This window comes from Phasianus colchicus, chromosome 1, assembly GCF_987193195.1.
Source record: "Phasianus colchicus chromosome 1, bPhaCol1.hap1.1, whole genome shotgun sequence".
Lineage (NCBI taxonomy): Eukaryota > Metazoa > Chordata > Aves > Galliformes > Phasianidae > Phasianus > Phasianus colchicus.
In genome coordinates this window covers 194607033-194626633 of record NC_143436.1, presented here as the reverse complement: position 1 = coordinate 194626633, position 19601 = coordinate 194607033, and the positions used below count along the sequence as shown (strand labels likewise).

Here is a 19601-nt window from a genome sequence, read left to right as displayed (position 1 = left end):
GGTAATTGTTGAAAGTCCATATAATCATAATGTGCTATGATGCACCAATACATTTGGACATCAGACACTGAAACTGGGAGATGGGGGAATGCATGTATTTGAATCTGCGTGCACTAAGGAATTTCTTCCTGACAAGCAGCAAGGAAAATAAATAGTAAATAAAATGCTCAGCTTGGACCAAGTTCTCCAAACACGTGGGTATATGACTATGCCTATTTCCAAAAAAAAAAAAAAGAAAAAGGGATTGTTTTCCATCAAGTCTCAGAGGCACTGCTCACAGACCACATTTGGCACACGCTGTGTATTGACAGCCATTCTATAGCGTGTCATCTTTGTTATATTAGAAAAAAGTACTTTTTCTCAAAGAGAATCAGCGGAGAACTGCTGACCTGAGTCTGCAGGCAGCTTCAGCCAACCAGTGAATTTCCATGCCTGTTATTAGGTTAAGCAAAGAGCAGCCCTGGGGACCTTTCACTGTCTGTGTAAGGGACCGGAGCTGCCACACCTAACTTTGGGCAGGCTTCTACCTCCAAACTTCACCCAATCCAGTGTCAGCTGACCTAGTTTAAATATCTATTCTATGTAACTTCAGAAATGCTTCTTTCTCTCCTTGATTATAGCAGAGATCTGGATATCCTGAGCATATAGGTTAGTGGAGTCCCACACAATGTTTCACTGAATAACTCAGCTTTTCAGTGACAGTTTCAAATAACCAGCTGAAGGACATTTCTTCTGCCCTGATATGTTTTCTGTGGGCCTCAAAACCACGTTGGTGCAAATCGAACCCAAGCTATTATGAAATCCACCTGTTGTAAGGGCAGCTCTCGCAGGTGGAATTCTCCTTTTTGTCTCCAGCAGTGATGCTCACCCCATCACCACAGCAGGGCTTAATGAGAGCTCAGGTCTCAGTAGCAGCACAAAGCTATTCCTTGTGTTACACTGATTCCTTAGGATAAGAGTTTTCCCCTCGCTATGTGTGTACTCTCAGCTGGGCCTGCTGCTGCAGAGATGTAGCAAATCATCAGATCAGGGTCCAGCGTGGCTCTTTGGACTCGTGCTTCTGTCTCTGCTGTGAGGAGCTAATGTTACCCTGGGGAGCTGTAATCTAAACCGGATGGCATTGCTGACAAGCTGCCAGCCAGCTCGAGGTTTGTTTTCCTCCCCTGCGTCCCTCCCCTTCTCATCCTAAGTATGTTTGTTTGTTCTCATGTAAGGTGTAGCACTTTCTCTTAGATAAAGAGTGCTGATAGGAGGATTTTGCTATTGCTCTGCCCCTCGGTGCATGCAGAAGGGAGGCTGGTTTCCAAGCTGGGCCATCCCTTCTGTGGGATGGGATTTCCCATTTCCAGGAGGCAGCATGCTTGGACTATTCAGGCTATGTTGTGCCAACAACAGATGCCTCTGACTGAGATATGTGGCTCTAACAAGTCCCTGGAAACCTCCTGCTAGCAAGGGAATTATGTGAAAAATATACAGTAGAAATGTGTGGAATTTCAAGTCTTCAGCAGCCCAAGGGAAAAGCTGAGCACACTCATTTAATGGCACTACAGTGACTGGTCCAAGCCCTCTGGGCTCCCTTCTCTGCTTTGTTTGAAGGATAACCTCAGGCAAATCCCTTGTTTAGTCCTTGGCAGCACATGCTGATAAGCAGCCTCAGAAATGTGGTACAGGGCACAGCTGATCAATAGTCACAATGTCTGCAGTAATACTGAGTGAGATAAATTTATTGGCTATTTTTTCTTAGTTTTACAGTTCATCCACTGCTCCTTTCACAGCAGCATAGTAGTGAGGAAAGGAAAGCTAACAAGTAAGGAATATTTGTAGGACTCAGCTCAACTCCAAAGAGTTCATCCTGTGGTTCCTTTATACATATTTATTCAATCTTTCCTTTCATATGGACCTTGCCATTGATTGTTGCTTTGACTGAGCATCTGTATAAATACATAAAAATATAAATGAGCACTGTGTGTTCAGGTCATGATGGAGGTGGACATCTCCCATGAGGACGTCATATTTGACCTGTCTTCTCCTTACATTACTATTTCATCTCATGTACAATTTTGTTTGCTCTTTTGGCAGACTGTAGACATCCTCAATCTCTTACCTGGCTTTGTATTTTTGAAACTCAACCTATTCATTATATTACACGGCTACTAGACTTAAACACTTTATAGAATCGTTTGAGTTGAAAGGGACCTATAAGGGTCATCTAGTCCAACTCCCCGGCAACGAACAAGGACATCTCCATCAGGTGCTTATAGTCCTGTCCAGCTTGACTTTGAATGTCTTATTTTCCAGGACTTAAACCTACAAAGTTGTTAATTCATCATCTTCTCCTTAGACTAGGACTGCTTCACTGATGTCACTGCTGCTCTCAGATGAGCAGAATTAGCACAGTAGAAGTTTGGTATATTCATCATCTACAGATGTTCATGGTGACTGTGTCCTATCGGAAGATTTATAAAGCCTTCTTTCCCTCCTCTAGAGAGCTTTCCATAAAAAATATATCTTCTGTGTCACGGGCAAGTGGCTCAAAAACCCTGTGGAATCAAGGCTTCACTAGAATTTTGTATTAAAATGTTAATAAATGAGAATTGCATTGAAACTTTAGCAGCTTTCTGTCCAGCCGTGTATTGTTCTGATCTGTGCAAATCATGCTGACTTAGGCTCTACATTTCTGTAGAAGATACTGTGCTCTATCTAGAGAATGGTCTTTCTACACAGAGGAAGGGATTCAAGAAAAGGGTCTGTAGAGAGAGCTGTAGAATAGTGCAACATTCTTATCTCCATGGTCCCCATGTTTAGCACATTTTTGTTCACAGCCCAGGCTTTTCTCTCAGAGGTTGTGCTGCTCCAAACACCATCTACTCAATTATTTAAAATTCAGTTGCTATGGATCTACTCAAGGTGATCAGTTTAAAGAAAATGCAGATGGCCTCTGGTTTTGAGTTCCCGCTGCGCTTTGGTTAATTTGGTATGTAAAGGTATTAGGTTAATTAAATGCCATGTGTTGCATGGAGACTGGCTGCATTTGTGGATTAATCGGCACCCAAGTGTGTTCTGTGCTGGTTGTCCTCAAACTGGCAGCATTTTTTTTTTTCACTAAGAAAGTAAAGAACCGAAGAGAAGCCAAGGGGAAATGAAGAGTTTTTCTGTTAATCTTGCAGTCGTTTCTCTGGCTCTGGTGTTTGCAGTGTCCTTCAGGTCTCTGACTAAGCTTCACTCCTTACTGCAGAGACTGCAAGAATTTAAGTGAAGAGAAGAAAGTTGTTCACTTTGCTTTGAGGATCCTACAATATTGAGTTGTACAGGGCGAGTATGACTGGCGGATGGAAGTTTTTATACTAGAAGATCTTTATCAAAAGCCAGATTGTGAATGAGGTCAGTGGGTGCCTTACATGCAGCAGGCATGGCCATGCCAGAGGTCTGAAGCAAACCAGCCACATCTCTCTGGCATTCATGGTGGAAAAAGTATAGAAGGCAGAGGGCGGCAAACACAGCTGCAAGATTTTGGAAATGCTGAAGAGAAAGAAAGTCGTCTTCATGCAGCCATGTGCTGAAGTGGTGGAAGATCAGGACAGAGACCAGGGCAAATGGACACTGCTCCGCAATGTCAACCAGGCCGTGAAGCCTACAACTATTCTAGCGGTAAGATAGGGGGTCCCAGGCTACTATTAGCATGGCTGGGAGCTTTTAAGCTACTTTGAACAATAGATCTCTCTGTCTGATTACATCCTTCAGCTTCTCTCACCTTCCTCCTGAGCCTTTGAGACCCCCATCCCAGGTGCTGTTGCTCCCATGGTGCAGCCTTGTTGTCCTTGCACTTGGAAGCCCCTCCTAAAGATCCTCTTTGTTAATTGAGCTGATCTCTGTGTGCGCCCATCACGGTGCTCCCTCCTCTTGCCCCACTCTTTGACTGTTATTGCCCTTAGGTTGTGAGGTGCCAACAGCAGAGTCCACCACTGAGCCTTTGGAAAGGCTCCAGCACCTCATGGCTGCTTTGGGGAGGAATTGTTGGAACATGGGACATGGTTTTAGTGGGCAATATTGGTGATGCATGGATGCTTGGACTAGATAATCTTAGAAGTCTTTTCCAGTCTTAATGGCTCTATGATTCTAAGACTCTATGTCAACACTGTAAAGTGCTTGGTGGTATTTTCACTCTTTTATTGCTTGTTTTGGAAAATAAACAACATTACGCCAGGCATGAGGGAGGTTATGCAACTTACAGGCCAGTCCACTGGAGCTGATAAATGCATGAATCACCCTGATATACCCTGAAATCCCCAATATATTTGCTGTTATTTGGGCTGATCCAAAAGTGGTTGCATTAGTGGAAGAAATGTCAACTGACTTTCATGGGTTTAACATAAAATTCATTAAAGTGGAGAAAAGAAATAGGTCGCCAGTCTTAAAAGTGATGTTATTTTTTAACCCAACCGGACCTTCCTGAGCTTACTAGCTTAGCCCATCCCATAAGACTTGTGTTGGGTTTTTTTTTCCATCAGTATTAAGAATGGCATTAAAATGTGTTTAGAAGGAGTATTTTGAGGGGACAAGCAGCCTGTGCATTAGGTAGTCAAAGCACAGGAGTTGTCCTAGTGGTAGTACAGGATCAATTTACCTTGGGGATAGAAGACTGCCTTTTTATCTTAGTTGTGTAACAGAATATATGAAGCAGGCTGCCTTTACAACTTTTTTTTTTTTTTTTTTAAGGGAAAAAAAGCAATGTTACAATTTTTTGTTTTCTTGATCTAGAGCAATTTTTACCCAGCTGATGAGGTGTGTCAGAAGGGCTTTCTGCTGAGCAGGGACTGAACTCCCCAGCTCTGCTCTTGCTGATACCTTGATCAAGTTACCTACCTTGTGCATGAATTTGCCCAGCTCTGCAGGTGAGATAATACTGCTGAGCACTTTGAAATGCTTTCAGAGTCTTGGATCAAAGGAGCTAAGAAATAAATATTAATATAAACTGATTTATAATGTATGTGTGCATGACACTGTTTTCATATGTGTGGATTCTTTTCCTTTTTAACCAAGTTATGGGATGTGAGATAAGGCAGTTAATGAGAAAAAGATCAGATTATATTTGTTACAAGTTGCGTGAAGATATTTATTGAAATGCTGTAGCAGGACTTTCTGAGGAAAAGGAAACACAAAGGACCAGATCCTCACTGCATGTAAGCAGTGTGACTGTCAATATCCAGGTGAAGCCTAGCAATCAGCTTCCAAGGGTGGGAACCACCTCAGAATGGCTGTGAATCATTGTGTGTATCATTTCTCTAGGTGTTGATCCCTGGGTGTAACCTGACATCACTGTGACAGATGTGTAGTCTGGGTAGTGGCAGGCAATCCTATCTGCAGCAGTGGTATGGAACTAAATGATTGTTGAGGTCTCTTCCAACCCAATGATTCTAAGATTTAGGAGAAAGTTTTTCACACAGAGGGTAGTGGCACACTGGAACAGGTTGCCCAAGGAGGTTGTGGATGCCCCATCCCTGGAGGCATTCAAGGCCAGGCTGGATTTGGCTCTGGGCAGCCTAGTCAAATGGTTGGCAACCCTGCGCATAGAAGGGGGGTTGAAACTAGATGATCTTTGAGGTCCTTTTTAACCCAGGCCATTCTACGATGAAGTCCCTCTGAGCAAGTATATGTTGGAACAAGCTTCATGTTGCTATATGTCTCCAATTCCCACTGCCTGAAGCAGAGTTGAAGGTTGGCCATCCATCCATGGGGTCAAACAAAATCTATAAGCACTCCATCCACAGAAATGGTCAATAGTGGCTGTTGAGAAAAGAGGCTATAACAGTGCATATGCAAAGGGATCCTTTCAGTTGTTTGCTCTCCTCTCTCCTAGTCATTTTTCAGGACTTCAGAAAATAGATACTACTGTATTTCCACCATGCTTCATAGGTACCAGTGGAGCTGGCCTGCAGGAATATGGCATTAGATGGGCGTCTTGATCTTAGAAATTCACAATGTCAAACCCAGTTGCATGAAAAAGTACATTTTCTTGGTTGTTGCAAAGATTACTGATGACAGTTGAGGTGGAAAACTGATGATAAATGAGGTATTAGGAGAAATTTCTTCTCAGAAAAAGTGGTAATGCATTGGAATAGACTGGTCGTGGAAGTGGTGGAGTCGCTGTCCCTGAAGGTGTTCAGGAACCATGGGGATGTGGCACTAAAAGGACATGGTCAGTGGGGATGGGTTGGGGATGGGCTTGGGAACCTTAGAGGTCTTTTCCAACCTTTATGATTCTGTGATAATTTAACTAAGTAGCTCCCAAATGTAGCACCTCATTCCATTGACGTTAGGGATGGGAAATAATTTTGCCTTGTTTCAAAGAGTCCTGCTTGAGATTTTAGTTTTGGGTTATTTGTGGTTTTGCTTTTTGCATTGGGGGAAAAAAAAATGATGGAAACCTTTTTTTGCATTCATTTAATACCTGCAAAGCTGAAGAGCAGATAGTCCCTGCCCAGCAGAACTGACAGAGGTTTATAGGATGACCAATGACACTATGGGTGGGTAGGGATGAACAGAGGTTAACTTTGTACTCTGTCTTCCAAAACAAAAACAAGTTCTCAAATGAAGCAAGACATTTCTGAAACACACGAAAGGACACAGATTGTCACGCTGTCACTAAACTTTTCCTTTGAGATTATGGTTGCCAACGTTTTTGCACAGCTTCAGGAAGGAGCCAGGCACGCTCACAGTAGACAAAAAATACTGAGAAATATTAATGCAAAGAGCCCACCTACAAATTTCTGTAGCTGGAAGACCTCTTGGGGAAGTGTTCCTCCTCCAACCCTACTCCCACAACCCATCTTTGAAAAATGGATGATACATGGTTTGCAAAGAAAGCCATTTGACTTGTACCAATGTCTTGGGTAGAAAACTTCAGGATCTTTTCTCCCAAGAGATTCTGAGCCTTATGCAGCACTAGACATAACAGTCTTCTCTTTGTTTGCAGGGGGATTATGTGTGGATGGACCTCAAAACCGGTCGGGAATTCGATGTCCCCATTGGAGCGGTGGTTAAACTGTGTGACTCTGGACAGATCCAAGTTGTGGATGATGAAGGCAACGTAAGTATGAAGGGTCGTGGTTGCTCCTCAGCTCTGTAGCTGTTGTGGGCACAGGTCCTAGGTAGTATTAAATGCATGAACTTAGGTTGTATTTGAAAGCCAAACTTTATTTGAATCTGATTAAAGGTGATGGGATTCTCTCCATTAATATCAGAAGATATTAGAACTGGGCCATGGCTTCAGAAGCAGTCCCACCTCTGAACCAAACTCTTGCCAAATAGAGACAGCACAACACTTCAAATATAGTAGATCTAATTTTGCTCATTCCCATTGTTTCCAGAAACTTGAAGAAAAGGGCTTATAACAGGAGATTCCTGTTGACTTTTGTCACAGGCTTCTCATGTGTCCTTGGAAGCTAAAACTGTGTCTCTACCTTTGCGGCTGTACTCGGAGTGAAGTAGTGAGACGCTTCTTGAGTACAACGATGATTCAGTCTGTTTTAAGGGAGCATCCATATTACAAGCAGAGAGTGACCTGAGGATGTTTTTTGTCCTTTATCTCTTTTGATAAACCTTGGTTCAGTTAGATCCTTGTGTCCGGTTTGTAGTGACTTTTTAAGTCCTTTAGAATTGATCAGTCTAAATAGAATTCCATCAATAGATGTGTAATTTACCACCTCGTGCATCTCTCTCTGCTTTTTCAAATCATCTTTTCTATTCTTAACAATGTTTTGCAGCAAAGGGCTAACGAGTGATGTGGAAATGTAGTTCTTTGAAAGGAAGAACAAATTGTTATTTGTTAAAAACACCTTTGACCTGTTGGATGTCCATGCTGCCCCAAATTATGCTCCTGCCAAGATGGCTAATGTCTCATGTCTCTTGCCACTCTAGTAAACCAGAAGATGTTTTCCTTCTTCTGCTATGAATCTCTCAAATGACTCCTTGACATGTCTCAGTGATAGAAGCTATGGTCTGTGTGCTATTGCTCTCCCATGCATGCTCTTCTACTTGGTCCTTCTGCCTAGGACTGTTTATGCCCCTTGCCCTAGCAGTTTCCATTTGACTCATCTTTCCCTGACCTCACTCTCTTCCCAGGAGCACTGGATTTCCCCGCAGAATGCCAGCCACATCAAACCCATGCACCCCACCTCCATCCACGGAGTGGAGGACATGATCCGCCTGGGGGACCTGAATGAGGCAGGAATCCTTAGGAACCTGCTGATCCGCTACCGGGAGCATCTCATCTATGTGAGTATCTACCCCATCTCCATCTACTACTCTGCACTGTATTTCCAGCTCTCCTTAGCTCTTGGAAACCCACATGGGTTTTTCCCTTATTTAAATAAGCAACCAGGTTTCTAGGAACCAAATAGTTGAGTGTTTCTGCACTGGTATGTTGGTCTTCTGTGGAAAAATCATTGCAAAATTTACAGTTGCCCCAGGGGAAGCTGGAGACCCTATTACATGTGATGAGCAAAGTCCCAGCCACCTCTCTATGCAGCCCCTGTTGAAGTTTTTGGAACACATGTCAAGTTTGTGCACATACAGTAAACAGTTTAACCCAGGCCACATGCAGGGTGTAGTAACCATAAAGAAAAAAGACTTTGGTAACTGTAAGCTGGATGTGGCCTTTCTGCATTTTCCCAATGAACTGTTAAGTCAACCAACCCACATGGCTGAAAAGAGCTATTGCTGGAGGTACAAGGACTGGAGAAAGGATGAGAAGATGCACATAGGAATAACCGTGTACTATGAAGTGAGCAGCTCAGAGCAGAGCTCTAAGGTACCTGCCCATTTGTGTTTGTAACCTCTGAAATCCTGACAGCTGAACTTTTAGGACAGTAGTACCACTCCTTAGGTTAGCTTGGTCATGTAACAACCAGTGGGCCCACTGCAGCTTTTCCAATCCAAACAGACATTCAGAAATCAAGGTTTTTATGGGGAGCCAGCAGGAACTGAGCCACACTTCTGTGACAGCACCTCAAAAACCAAATAGGACAAGAGTAAGCATTCTACTCTCTGAGTTGTTTTTTTTTCAGTATGCTATATACAGGATAGTCTGGTGCACGTTCTGGTGATGGAAGAGAGGAAAGTGTGTGCTTGCCACTAGTAAATGAACTCAAACAACTACGTAATATGATATTATTGCTGGGTATTTCTCCCATGTTACAGCTTTCTGCCACTCAGGTGAGTACCTGCTGTGCCTCTGAAGGCCTTTTCAAGGCAACCTGGAGATCTACTTTTTAAAAGGCTCTAGAGATTACTAGTTTTTGAGGCCAGAGGGAATTGCAATGAATTCTGATCTGCTAGACAGCGTAAACTAACAGACCATACACATCCTTGATTTTTTGCATCAAGTCTGCTTGTTCTGCTTGTTGTCCAGTGCCTTTTTAAAGGATTGTTTTGGATTGGAGCTGGGCAGTGATGGAGAACACATCACCCTGTTACAAAGGCTGCTGAAAAGATTGACCACCTATTCTCTCATCTCGACTCTACAAAATGAATTCCTTCTTTCATAGGTGAATTTCAGTTCTAGAGGAAGAGGACAAAGCTACTAAAAAGGCACTCCTACATTCCCAGAAATGGAAGAAATACAGATTCCCAAACGCCTTTCTCACTAAAGCACCTTGTTTGGTGCCTTATGTTGTCAGTTTAGAGAAAAAGGTATAATGAGAAAATAATTCAGATGTTAGATGAGCTGAGTTACTCCCTGGAGCTCTTGTTAGGGGATTTCAGCCATTTATAATGATAAAATAGCAAAAGTTAACCAAATTTGTAGTTGAAGTGTGCACTGAGCATCCATGATAGTCACCAAAGGTATTATTGCAGCCAACAGATCCAAGACTGCCTTTTGGCTGTCTAGATATGGGTATCTGGTGGATGAGGTGAATTGCTGTAGAGTTGGGTAGGGCTCAGATATCCTTGAAAACATTACGTTGGAAGGAAAGTTAGGGTTGGATGTCTACAGTCCAAATTCCAGCTCAGCACCTGTCCACTTTTGAAGTTTGATGTCATACTCATGTGAATAATTGAATTCAAGCAACCTGGATGCCACCCAAGATGTACAGGTAGCCAATAGTTTGAGGTGATTGACTTGTTCACAGAACAGGCTTTTCATATCTGTTCAGCATTACCCCTTTTCTTCTGTTTCTGGACACCCTGTAGTGGTACCAAGGAAAATCCCATGTGTCTCTCTGTGAGAAATTTGGGATCATGCTGGATATTTTTTCAGTGGTGTCTGTGTATCTCTGCTGGGGGTCCCTAAGCCATCAGGCAAATGTCTGTTGCCTTGCTAAGTGAAGTCCTTGGATAAGATTTCACATGTATAATACCAAACTGCCCACAGATAAAAGCTTCTCTTTCACAAAAGCTCTGCCTCTGAGCTCCCTCACTGAGCCATTCACAGGCATCCAGGGAGATTATGAACATGAATGAATGATGTTTGGCAGAGTCATGCTAACAAGTGCTAATGCAAAGGGCAGCTGCTAACCCAGAGGTGAGATTGGGCAGTGATTTGGGTTGAGTAATCCGTGAACAATATGGCTTTTCCATGAGTTCTTTGAGTCTGATGGTGTCAGAGCTAGGTGTACTGCAGGGCTGCTGTGTAAGGAGTGCCCATTTGCCCTGATCTAATTGTAATTGATCACTCCACCTGCCTTCACAGCACCAGGTAAACATTTCCTGGAGTGTGTTCATCTGATTTTAGGATGCATCCAGAGCTTGAGTTTCACAGCTCTTTGGTTTTCTGAGACTAAGGTACATTTGGTTGTTATCTTTGCAGTATGTCACACAAGTACATCCTTGGAGAAGAGCAGCTTAAAGGAGCTCATTTTCTCACCAAATAATTTTAGCAGGTGGTTCTTTACTAGGTTTCTTTGTTACAACCTATTCATAGAATAATAGAATGATCTTAGAATCACAAAATGATTGTATGATAAAATGGATAGGTTGTATTCATAGAATACAATGGAATCTGTATAGAACAATAGAACCCACTCCTTGGGCTAGTCCTGCTCCATACAGTAAACCAGTTGCATTTGCATCAGAGGTCCCAAGTTACTGTGCTTTGATTACTCCACATCACTAATGGCTTTGAAGTGGCAGCATGTGATCCTGGGCACCACAGAGCAGCTAATGTAATGTCAGCATCAGAATGGCACTGAGAATCATAGAATCATTTGAATTGGAAGGGTCCCTTGAAGGTCATCTAGTCCAACTCCCCTGCAATGAACAGGGAATGACATAGAGCATGTAGCTTGATAGAGATATATGCAAACCAACCCTGTCTATGTGAGTGTTATTACAGGGTCAGGAATTCAACTTTAGATCTTCATCTTTTAAGAGTGGAGACACTAGCAGGAGTACATTTGTAATGAGCTCCATGGTAAATGTTGATGGCAGTTTTGCAAAGCCAAGAAGTGTAGGGATACCCAGTTCTATGAAGTGTTGGGGTTTTTTGGTGGTGCGTTGGTTGGTTGGTCATTGGTTTTATTTCTGAGGTATAATTTGTATTGTCTCAAAGTTTGGTGACTTTGCCTTCACTATTTGATAGAATTTCTGAGCCTCCTGAGTGAAGGGTAACTTTTCCAATAAGTCTTCGGTCCCTCTTGTTTCATCATCTCTGTAGCTTTGTGTAAGGTATAATTCTGCTCTAATAAAATATAATTTTCCTTTTTCTCCTCCCCCACATTTTTCTCATAAGACAAACTGCGGCGGGAGGGTAAGTAATGACTCTCAGAGCTGTCATTTGTAATCACTCTTATGCCCATCCATTGGATCACTTGTTTCTGTTCTGTTGCATTTTCACTTAATTTGCACTACCATTGCTGCTGCTTCACAAATGCATTGAGAGCATCATCCCATTTGCTGCAGAGCTTGGCCCTCATGGTGAAGTTGTGACTTCCCAGAGCTAGAAAGTCCCCAGTCTGTCAATGCAGTATTGCATGATTAAAGCTTTAAGTGCTTCTCAGTAATTATCTCAGCTTGCAGGAAAAAAAAACCAAAACAACTGCGACCAAATGAGAAAAACTTCTACAAGAGTGTTTTTGCCTGAGGTTTGGTTTGTACACAGTGGGGGAAACCATGCTGAATAGCAAGGTTATTTGGTGGGGAGTTTGGACTTTGAGTAAGGTTAAATCTCTTTATCTAGAGATGAAAGCCATGTCTGCTGTTGCTTTTTTGTTGCCAAAATGCAGCAAAGTTTGGTAGAGCTTTAACCCCATAAAAATCCAGCTGAAGTCAGCCACAGTGCTCTGAGCAGTGAGGGAAGCAGGCTCAGAAAGGATTTTGTTTGAGGCTACTTAAGATGTAGGTCATGCAGGCAGTAACGAATATGAGTTGTGGTTTCTGATGTAAGTGGTCTGCTACAGCTGAGCCTCTTCCTATCAGCAACACTTGATTTTCCTGATACAGAATGGCTTTGCTCTCACCCAGCAATAGAAACCAAAGAGATAATACTTCCTTGCAGGTGCCCTTTGGCCCGTCATCAGCAAAGCAGACAAAGTTTTTCATGAGAAGTGGGCAAACTGTGAACATTCATCAACTAGGAATGACCTAGGAAAGCAAGCAATAGTACAGGGGTTTGTGCTGACAAAGCCTTTTGTAGATCACAAGGGAAGGGTCAACAAGAGCATCCAGGAAGTGCATTCCTGCAACTAATGGTTATCTCCTTTCATAAGCTTGCTGGCTGTGTTTGGGGTAGGTCAGACCAATGTGGCTGAAACACAAAGATTTCAGAAATCTTTTTGAGAAGATGCTTAAGGAGGATTAGAAATGCTCCTCTAATTAACCTGGTAATGAATTATGAAGAGGAAAACAGTGTTCCAATTCTCTCACCCAGTGTTGGAAGGAAACTCAAGGGTCAGTGGCAACCTTGGTGTCATAAAGCCACCCAGAGATTGAGTTCAGTCCTTCTCTGAATATTAAATTTACTTTCTCTGTCACTGTAGAAGGCTGCTCAGGGACTTTGGTGTTTCCCTACTTCAGAAGCTTCTTCTAATACCCAGTCTAAGTTATTTCACAGCCAATTTCCACCCTTTGTATTTGTGACAGCTTTGTCCTTGAGCTTCAGGAGCTTTTCTGCTTTCCTGACATTTACTCTACTATTACGGAGAAGACCACAACTTTCTCTATTAGTTGCTTCTATAAATTCAAATCTCGCCTGGGCTGAACAGAAACCTCCTCTCTGGTGTTGCCCATGGGGCCACAATGTGCCAGCCCCTAAGGGCTTTCAGCATCCCTAATGCAGAACACAGCTGCCACCTACCGGCTGCCTATCAAGAAGCTGGAGCAGGCGGGAAGCGTGTAGTTAATAAAGAAATTGTCACCTATCTCAACTGAAGCCCATTCTTTCATGATTTATGGATAACAAGTTTTGATGGGAGAAGCTCATCCTGGGGCTGTGTTGTCTTCAAGCATCTTTGCCTGAGACACTTTGGTTCTTTGTTCCAAAAGCTTATTTTTGGTTTTAGGTCATGCAGATGAAAGGATATATTTTTATATTGAAATAATTAGGGGTTTTTGTTGTTGTTGTTGTTTCCTGGAATAATATTTGCAGCAGTGTACTTTTGTACACTTGTACTGGTCTCCTGAGAAATGAAAGGGGAGATTCAGCTTTCATAACATTAGTTGTCAAAAGTTAGCCTAGAGAAGGCAGATTGATTCATTTTTCATAGAATCATAGACTCATTTGAGTTGGAAAGAACTTTTAAAGATCATAGAATCACAGAATGGCCTGGGTTAAAAAGGACCACAATGATCATCTAGTTTCAACCCCCTGCTATGTGCAGGGTCACCAACCAGCAGACCAGGCTGCCCAGAGCCACATCCAGCCTGGCCTTGAATGCCTCCAGGGATGGGGCATCCACAGCCTCCTTGGGCAACCTGTTCAGTGTGTCACCACCCTCTGAGTGAAGAACATCTGGTGGAACTTCCCTGCAATGAACAAGGACATCTGTAGCTCAGTCATGTTGCTCAGAGCCTGGTGGTCATTAAGAGAGATGAACCACTTGGTTACCTTAAGATGGATCTCTGTTGACTTGCATGCTCTAGACAACAACTTTTAGACAATTAGGGGACGACATCCTTACTCTCAGACTTGAGTTGGGATGTGTCCAAACCTCCTTACCTCAGAACTGATCTGAGTGAGAAGGCTAAGGCCTTGAGTTCTTTGTTGAGAAGCTCAAGAAAAATGGCTCCTGGAAGGGCAGAAATGAAAGCACATGGCATCACAAAGTGTTTTGATGCCAAAGGCCCAGGACAACTTCGCTTATCTGTGTGCAGCAGAGAGCATGGTATGCACAAAAGGCATTTTCAAAATGACTAGAACGTGGGTTAGAAGAAGTATATCTGGCCTTCATGAATACCTTGTGTACAGACAGGATTTAAACTGCAGCATGGAGAGATTTGGTTAGATAAAGATGTAGTGAGGAACAGACTGCAGAGGAAGGTGTTAGCAGCTCTGCTGTGGATTTTTAAAAAGCAGTTAAATAGGTATCTGTCAGGAACAGTGTGGATCCAGCTGGCCCTGGTTTGAGGCAATGCTCTCCAGGTCCTTCACATCATTAGTTTCTTAGAACTTGTGCAGTGCACTAAATGTATATGGATGCATATTGGCTCTGGGGGTGTTTTTGCAAATATTAGCTTGACTTAGAACTATAAATCTTAACTGAGAACATCCAAAATATGAATTAAAGCTTGAATCCATCTAGTGCATGAGCAGGGCTGAGTCTGAACTAAATTGTATAGTTTGTTCCAGCTTTGCTCCAGGCTCCACCCTTCAAGCATCTTTGGCTTGTATATCACCTTCCATCCAGCTTTTGAAAAACATTGATTTTTCTTACCTCCACACTCCATCCAAACTGCCAAAGCCTCTCAGCTGGGGCTCACTGTCTCATAAAACTTCATGTGCTTCTCCTCCAGACATATACTGGTTCAATACTGGTGGCAGTAAACCCCTACCAGCTTCTACCCATCTATTCACCGGAGCAGATACGGCTGTACACCAACAAAAAGATTGGGGAAATGCCACCACACATCTTTGCGATTGCTGACAACTGCTACTTCAACATGCAGCGCAACAACAAGGATCAGTGTTGTATCATAAGGTGAGTTGGTAAATTTCCAAATGGAACATACACTGGAAAAGGCAGCTGGCTGATGAGGAACAGATAATCAAACATAATCGGGAATTAGAAAGAGCCAGTAGATACTCTATCCATATAACGTTAGTGTAGAGTTGGTCTCTGTTGTGCATTTCTAAAGTCAAAAATGCCATCTTGCAAGTAGCATCCTGCTTCTTGCCCTGGTTACCTTCTCCTCTTCCCTCAGTGAGACCCAGGTTGATATTAGGAAAAACTTATTCTCTGAAAGAGTGGTTGGGCACTGGGACAGGCTGCCCAGGGGAGCAGTGGACTCACAGTCCCTGGGGGTTTTCAAGAAACCAAGATGTGGTACTTAGTTACATGGTTTAGTGGGCAGTGCTGTTGGTAAGTGGATGGCAGGGCTGGATGAGCTTTAGAGTTCTTTTCCAACATTAATGGTTCTATGATTCTGTGTCTATGGGACCTGTGGCTGTCACCAAATGGCAGTATTTCAGATTCTGCTTTCTAGTGCATTTGTGTACTTCAAGATTTGTTGTAAATCTGCCCCTGTGCCACTGGCTCAAGGTGTGATGATCCTACCTGGAAAAGCACTGTCTGAAAGTGCTTCCTGTTGTTTTTGGTGACAACTGTACAATATTTGCTGGAGTGACCCACACCTAAAAGCCAAAGTTTGGCCACGTGAATTGGAATGTAAATCTGTATCCTGGCTGGAAGCTGCCCCATATTGTGTCCTAACATTTGGATATAACCAGTCTTTGGGGTGTTGGAAACTCATCCTTAGCGGTCTCATCCCACTTGTGCTAACAGAACAGGACTAGAGACATCAGTCCCCCTGGAGATAGAGAGAGGGAAGTTAGCAAAATGCAGAAAGAATTTCACCGATCTCATATTCTGTTGTCATTGCAGCGGTGAATCCGGGGCAGGGAAAACAGAAAGCACAAAACTGATTCTTCAGTTCCTGGCAGCAATCAGTGGTCAGCACTCCTGGATTGAGCAGCAGGTCCTGGAGGCAAATCCTATCTTGGAAGGTGAGGTCTCAAATGGTAGAGGCATGTTTCTGATGGCTAAAAATCAGACTTGAGAAATACAAAATGTGGTCAAATGTATGTAACCATTTGTTGAATTAAAAAGTGTTTTTGAAGTGAGAATAAATTTAAAAGAAAAAACAAAAACTCAGAAGCAGCAATGTAAGTGTTTGTTGAACCTGTATATTCTGGTTCAGACAGATCCTTTCTGTCTGAATTTATTTTTCTCAACAAAATTATCCTCTGATTTTGCCGAATTATCTGCGTAGTCTGGGATTTCAAAAACTGATGAGCAAAGCTGATGATGCCAGAGAATCTGTGGTAGCTCCATGCCTGGCAGTGCTCAAGAGCACGTTGGATGGCCCTGGGAAGCCTGAGCTGGGGGTGGCAACCAGTCTATGGCAGGAATGTTGGATCTTGATGGTCTTTAAGGTCCCTTCCAACACAAACCATTCTATGATTCTATGTAATATACAAAATTCTTTAGAAAATGTGCACCACTTCTTCCAATGTTACAGTTATAACTGTGTGCAGAGCGTTGGTACTACAAAAAGGTGTCATTCCGTTGATTTTTTATTTGTTTTATTTAAATGTAATTGCCAAAATCTCGTTCTTTGCTGGTACAGTAGAATGTGAGATTATATTGCTCAGAGCATCACAGACTACGAGCATGGGCTGGCAGTACTCCATGGTCCTGCTGGAACAGGTTGCCTTGGCAAACTGTGGATTCCCCATCCCTGGAGGTATTCAAGACCAGGTTGGATGGAGCCCTGGGCAACCTGGTCTATAACCAGACCTAGAGGTTGGTGGCCTTGCCTGTGGCAGGGGGTTTGGAACTTGATGATCTTTGGAATCCCTTCCAACCCAAGCTATTCTATGATTCTATTATTCTATGATTCTATGAATAGCAAAGCCCTCCATTTTCTTCCAGTGTCAGAGAATGGAGGCAGAACACAGAAAAAGAAATAAAGAATGAGATAACAATAATCAACTTGTTGGCTATCCCAGATGCATAAGCAAGCATCTGTTAGGGTAAAAAACAGCTCCACGGTTTTAACTGGATGTCCAAACATTAAATAGTTGGTCTGAACCTCCAGGCATACTGCTACATGGAACTTTTCAGCACAGAGAGAAGTATTTTCTTCCTCTCTTCATTAAAGAATAATGAGATTTTAATCTACCTGCTAGTTCCAGTGAGCAGTGTTTGCTTGGTAGGTAGCCCCATAGGAATCAATGGAAATGTGAATATCCTGACAGCTTTCCATGAATAATGCGAGCAGTGCAAACAAGCAAGTTACCAGCTGAGCTTTCCTTCTCTGCTCTCCTCTGGAGAATCCTTCAGTCCAGTATGAAGATGCAACAAGATTGCTCAGGGATGCATGCCATGCACATGTGGGATTTGAACGTACATTTCACCAGGAAAACAGACATTTTGTATTTCAAACGCATCTCCAGCACCTGGCAGCAATTCCAGAGCAAACAAACACCAGGGCACGCTTCCTATGCCCACACAGAGGATAGAACTGCACTTTGTTGTGCCCACACCTTTCCCTGCACGTGGCCTGCTTTCAGGGCAGAGTCTCCCTCTGGAGGTTGGCTTGGTTCCTCTTTATTTCCTGAAAGGATGGTCTCTTTCCATCTATCAACAAATCAATCACCAACATCCCTGTCTTTTCCCACACTATCACCTTGCATACTGTGGAATCCTCCTGTGTGCCTTGCTCTGCCCTTCTGTATTTCAGCAGCTGCTGACCGGACCCTGCGGTTGTCTCCCATTTTCCTGGATAAGTTCACTCTGTTTCCATTCCTCCTTCTTGATCATAGAATTGTAGAATGGGTTGGGTTGAAAAGGACCACAATGATCATTGAGTTTCAACCCCCCTTCTATGTGCAAGGTCACCAACCACTAGATCAGGCTGCCCAGAGACATTGATATTCCTCTCCTTTTTCTGAATAGTTATGTGTGGAATATCCTGTCCCCCCACACTGAAACTGAACCAGGCAAACTACAAGAAAAGGCTTTGGGCTGCTTTCTACCCTCTTTTGTTTGTTTTTCCTAGACAGTGGGCTCAGAAGAACCTCATGAGGTTCAACAAAACAAGTGCAAGCTCAGCTCCTGGGTCATGGCAACCCCCACTGTCAATATGAGCTGAGGGACAAAAGGATGGAGCACACAGCCCTGCTGAGAAGGACTTGGGAGTACTGGTGGATGACAGTTGGACATGAGCCAGAAATGTGCTGGGGAGGTGTAGATTGGATATAAGGAAAAAGTTTATTACAATAAGGGTGGTGAGGCACCAAAATATGTTGCCCTGAGGTGTGGTGGATGTCCCATCCCTGGAGACACCCAAGGTCAGGCTGGATGGGGCTCTGAGCAGCTGGTGGAGCTGTAGGTGTCTCTGTTCATTGCAGGAGAGTCAGACTATATGATCTCTAAGGTTTCCTTCCAATTAAAACAGTTCTAAGATTCTATAATTCTGATGCCGGTTTCACAATCTTTCCCATGTCGGGTCCTCTCTGACCCATTCCAATTCTTCCCTGCAGCTTTTGGGAATGCAAAGACGATCCGTAATGACAACTCCAGCCGATTTGGGAAGTACATTGACATCCACTTCAACAAAAGGGGAGCCATTGAGGGAGCCAAGATTGAGCAGTACCTGCTGGAGAAGTCCCGGGTCTGCAGACAGGTAAGGTGACATATCCGCAAAGCATGAGAGTGGGTCCATTGACATTTGCACTGACATTATCAGAAGAGCTGATGGTTGCTCTTCTTCTGCAGGCCCAGGACGAGAGGAATTACCACGTGTTCTACTGCATGCTGAGAGGAATGACAATGGAGCAGAAGAAGAAGCTGGGTCTTGGGAAAGCCACAGACTACAACTATCTTGCAATGGTGAGGGTGCAGAGAAGTGAAGGTTTGGAGGGATGAGATGGTGTGAGCTTCTTAGCAAGGGAGAGAGAAGTGGAAGCTTTTCCTCCAGGAGACTATTTTGCTGGTTATAACCTTCTTGAGTCTTGAGTCACCAAATAATGAGAATTATTTGTCCCAGCACTTCAATCTTAGGATGAACCTTTAACCCCTTTGCATTAGGCAGGTTACATCCTCTATTTCTGTCAGATGATCGGGGTGTTTTTTCCTCAGGTCACTTGTTTGGGCATAGCTAGGATGCTAGATACAAACCAATGCTCTTGGAGAAACGATGGAAGGGGATGAATGTGTGACTGGCAGCCACCACACACACACAAAACAGCAATTTATTCTCACCTCAATGAGCTTTTTCTTTGATTGATTCTCTTGAGTGCTTAAAGGGAGCCTACAAGAAAGTTGGAGAGAGACTTTATCAGAGATTATAGTGATAGGAGAAGGTGTAATGGGTCTGAATTAAGAGTGGAGACATACATTAGATATAAGGAGGAAATTTTTCATTCGTAGGGTAGTGAGGCCCTA

General features: G+C 43.2%; 1 protein-coding gene across 3 annotated transcripts in view; it reads left to right on the top strand.

The window, feature by feature from the left end:
* The first annotated feature begins 574 nt into the window (after positions 1-574).
* The window catches only part of MYO7A (myosin VIIA), a 65932-nt gene continuing 46905 nt past the window's right edge, over positions 575-19601 (top strand). The window contains exons 1-7 of one of the 3 annotated variants that reach the window (XM_090134146.1): positions 575-1148; positions 6974-7087; positions 8122-8274; positions 14947-15131; positions 16035-16156; positions 18698-18840; positions 18933-19046. In XM_090134146.1, the coding sequence (XP_089990272.1) occupies positions 6989-7087; positions 8122-8274; positions 14947-15131; positions 16035-16156; positions 18698-18840; positions 18933-19046 (816 nt within the window). In that variant the 5' untranslated portion in view covers positions 575-1148; positions 6974-6988. Of the gene's footprint in view, positions 1149-2917; positions 3649-6973; positions 7088-8121; positions 8275-14946; positions 15132-16034; positions 16157-18697; positions 18841-18932; positions 19047-19601 lie in introns of those variants that run through there. The other 2 variants (XM_090134147.1, XM_090134145.1) reach the window with 2 other exon arrangements.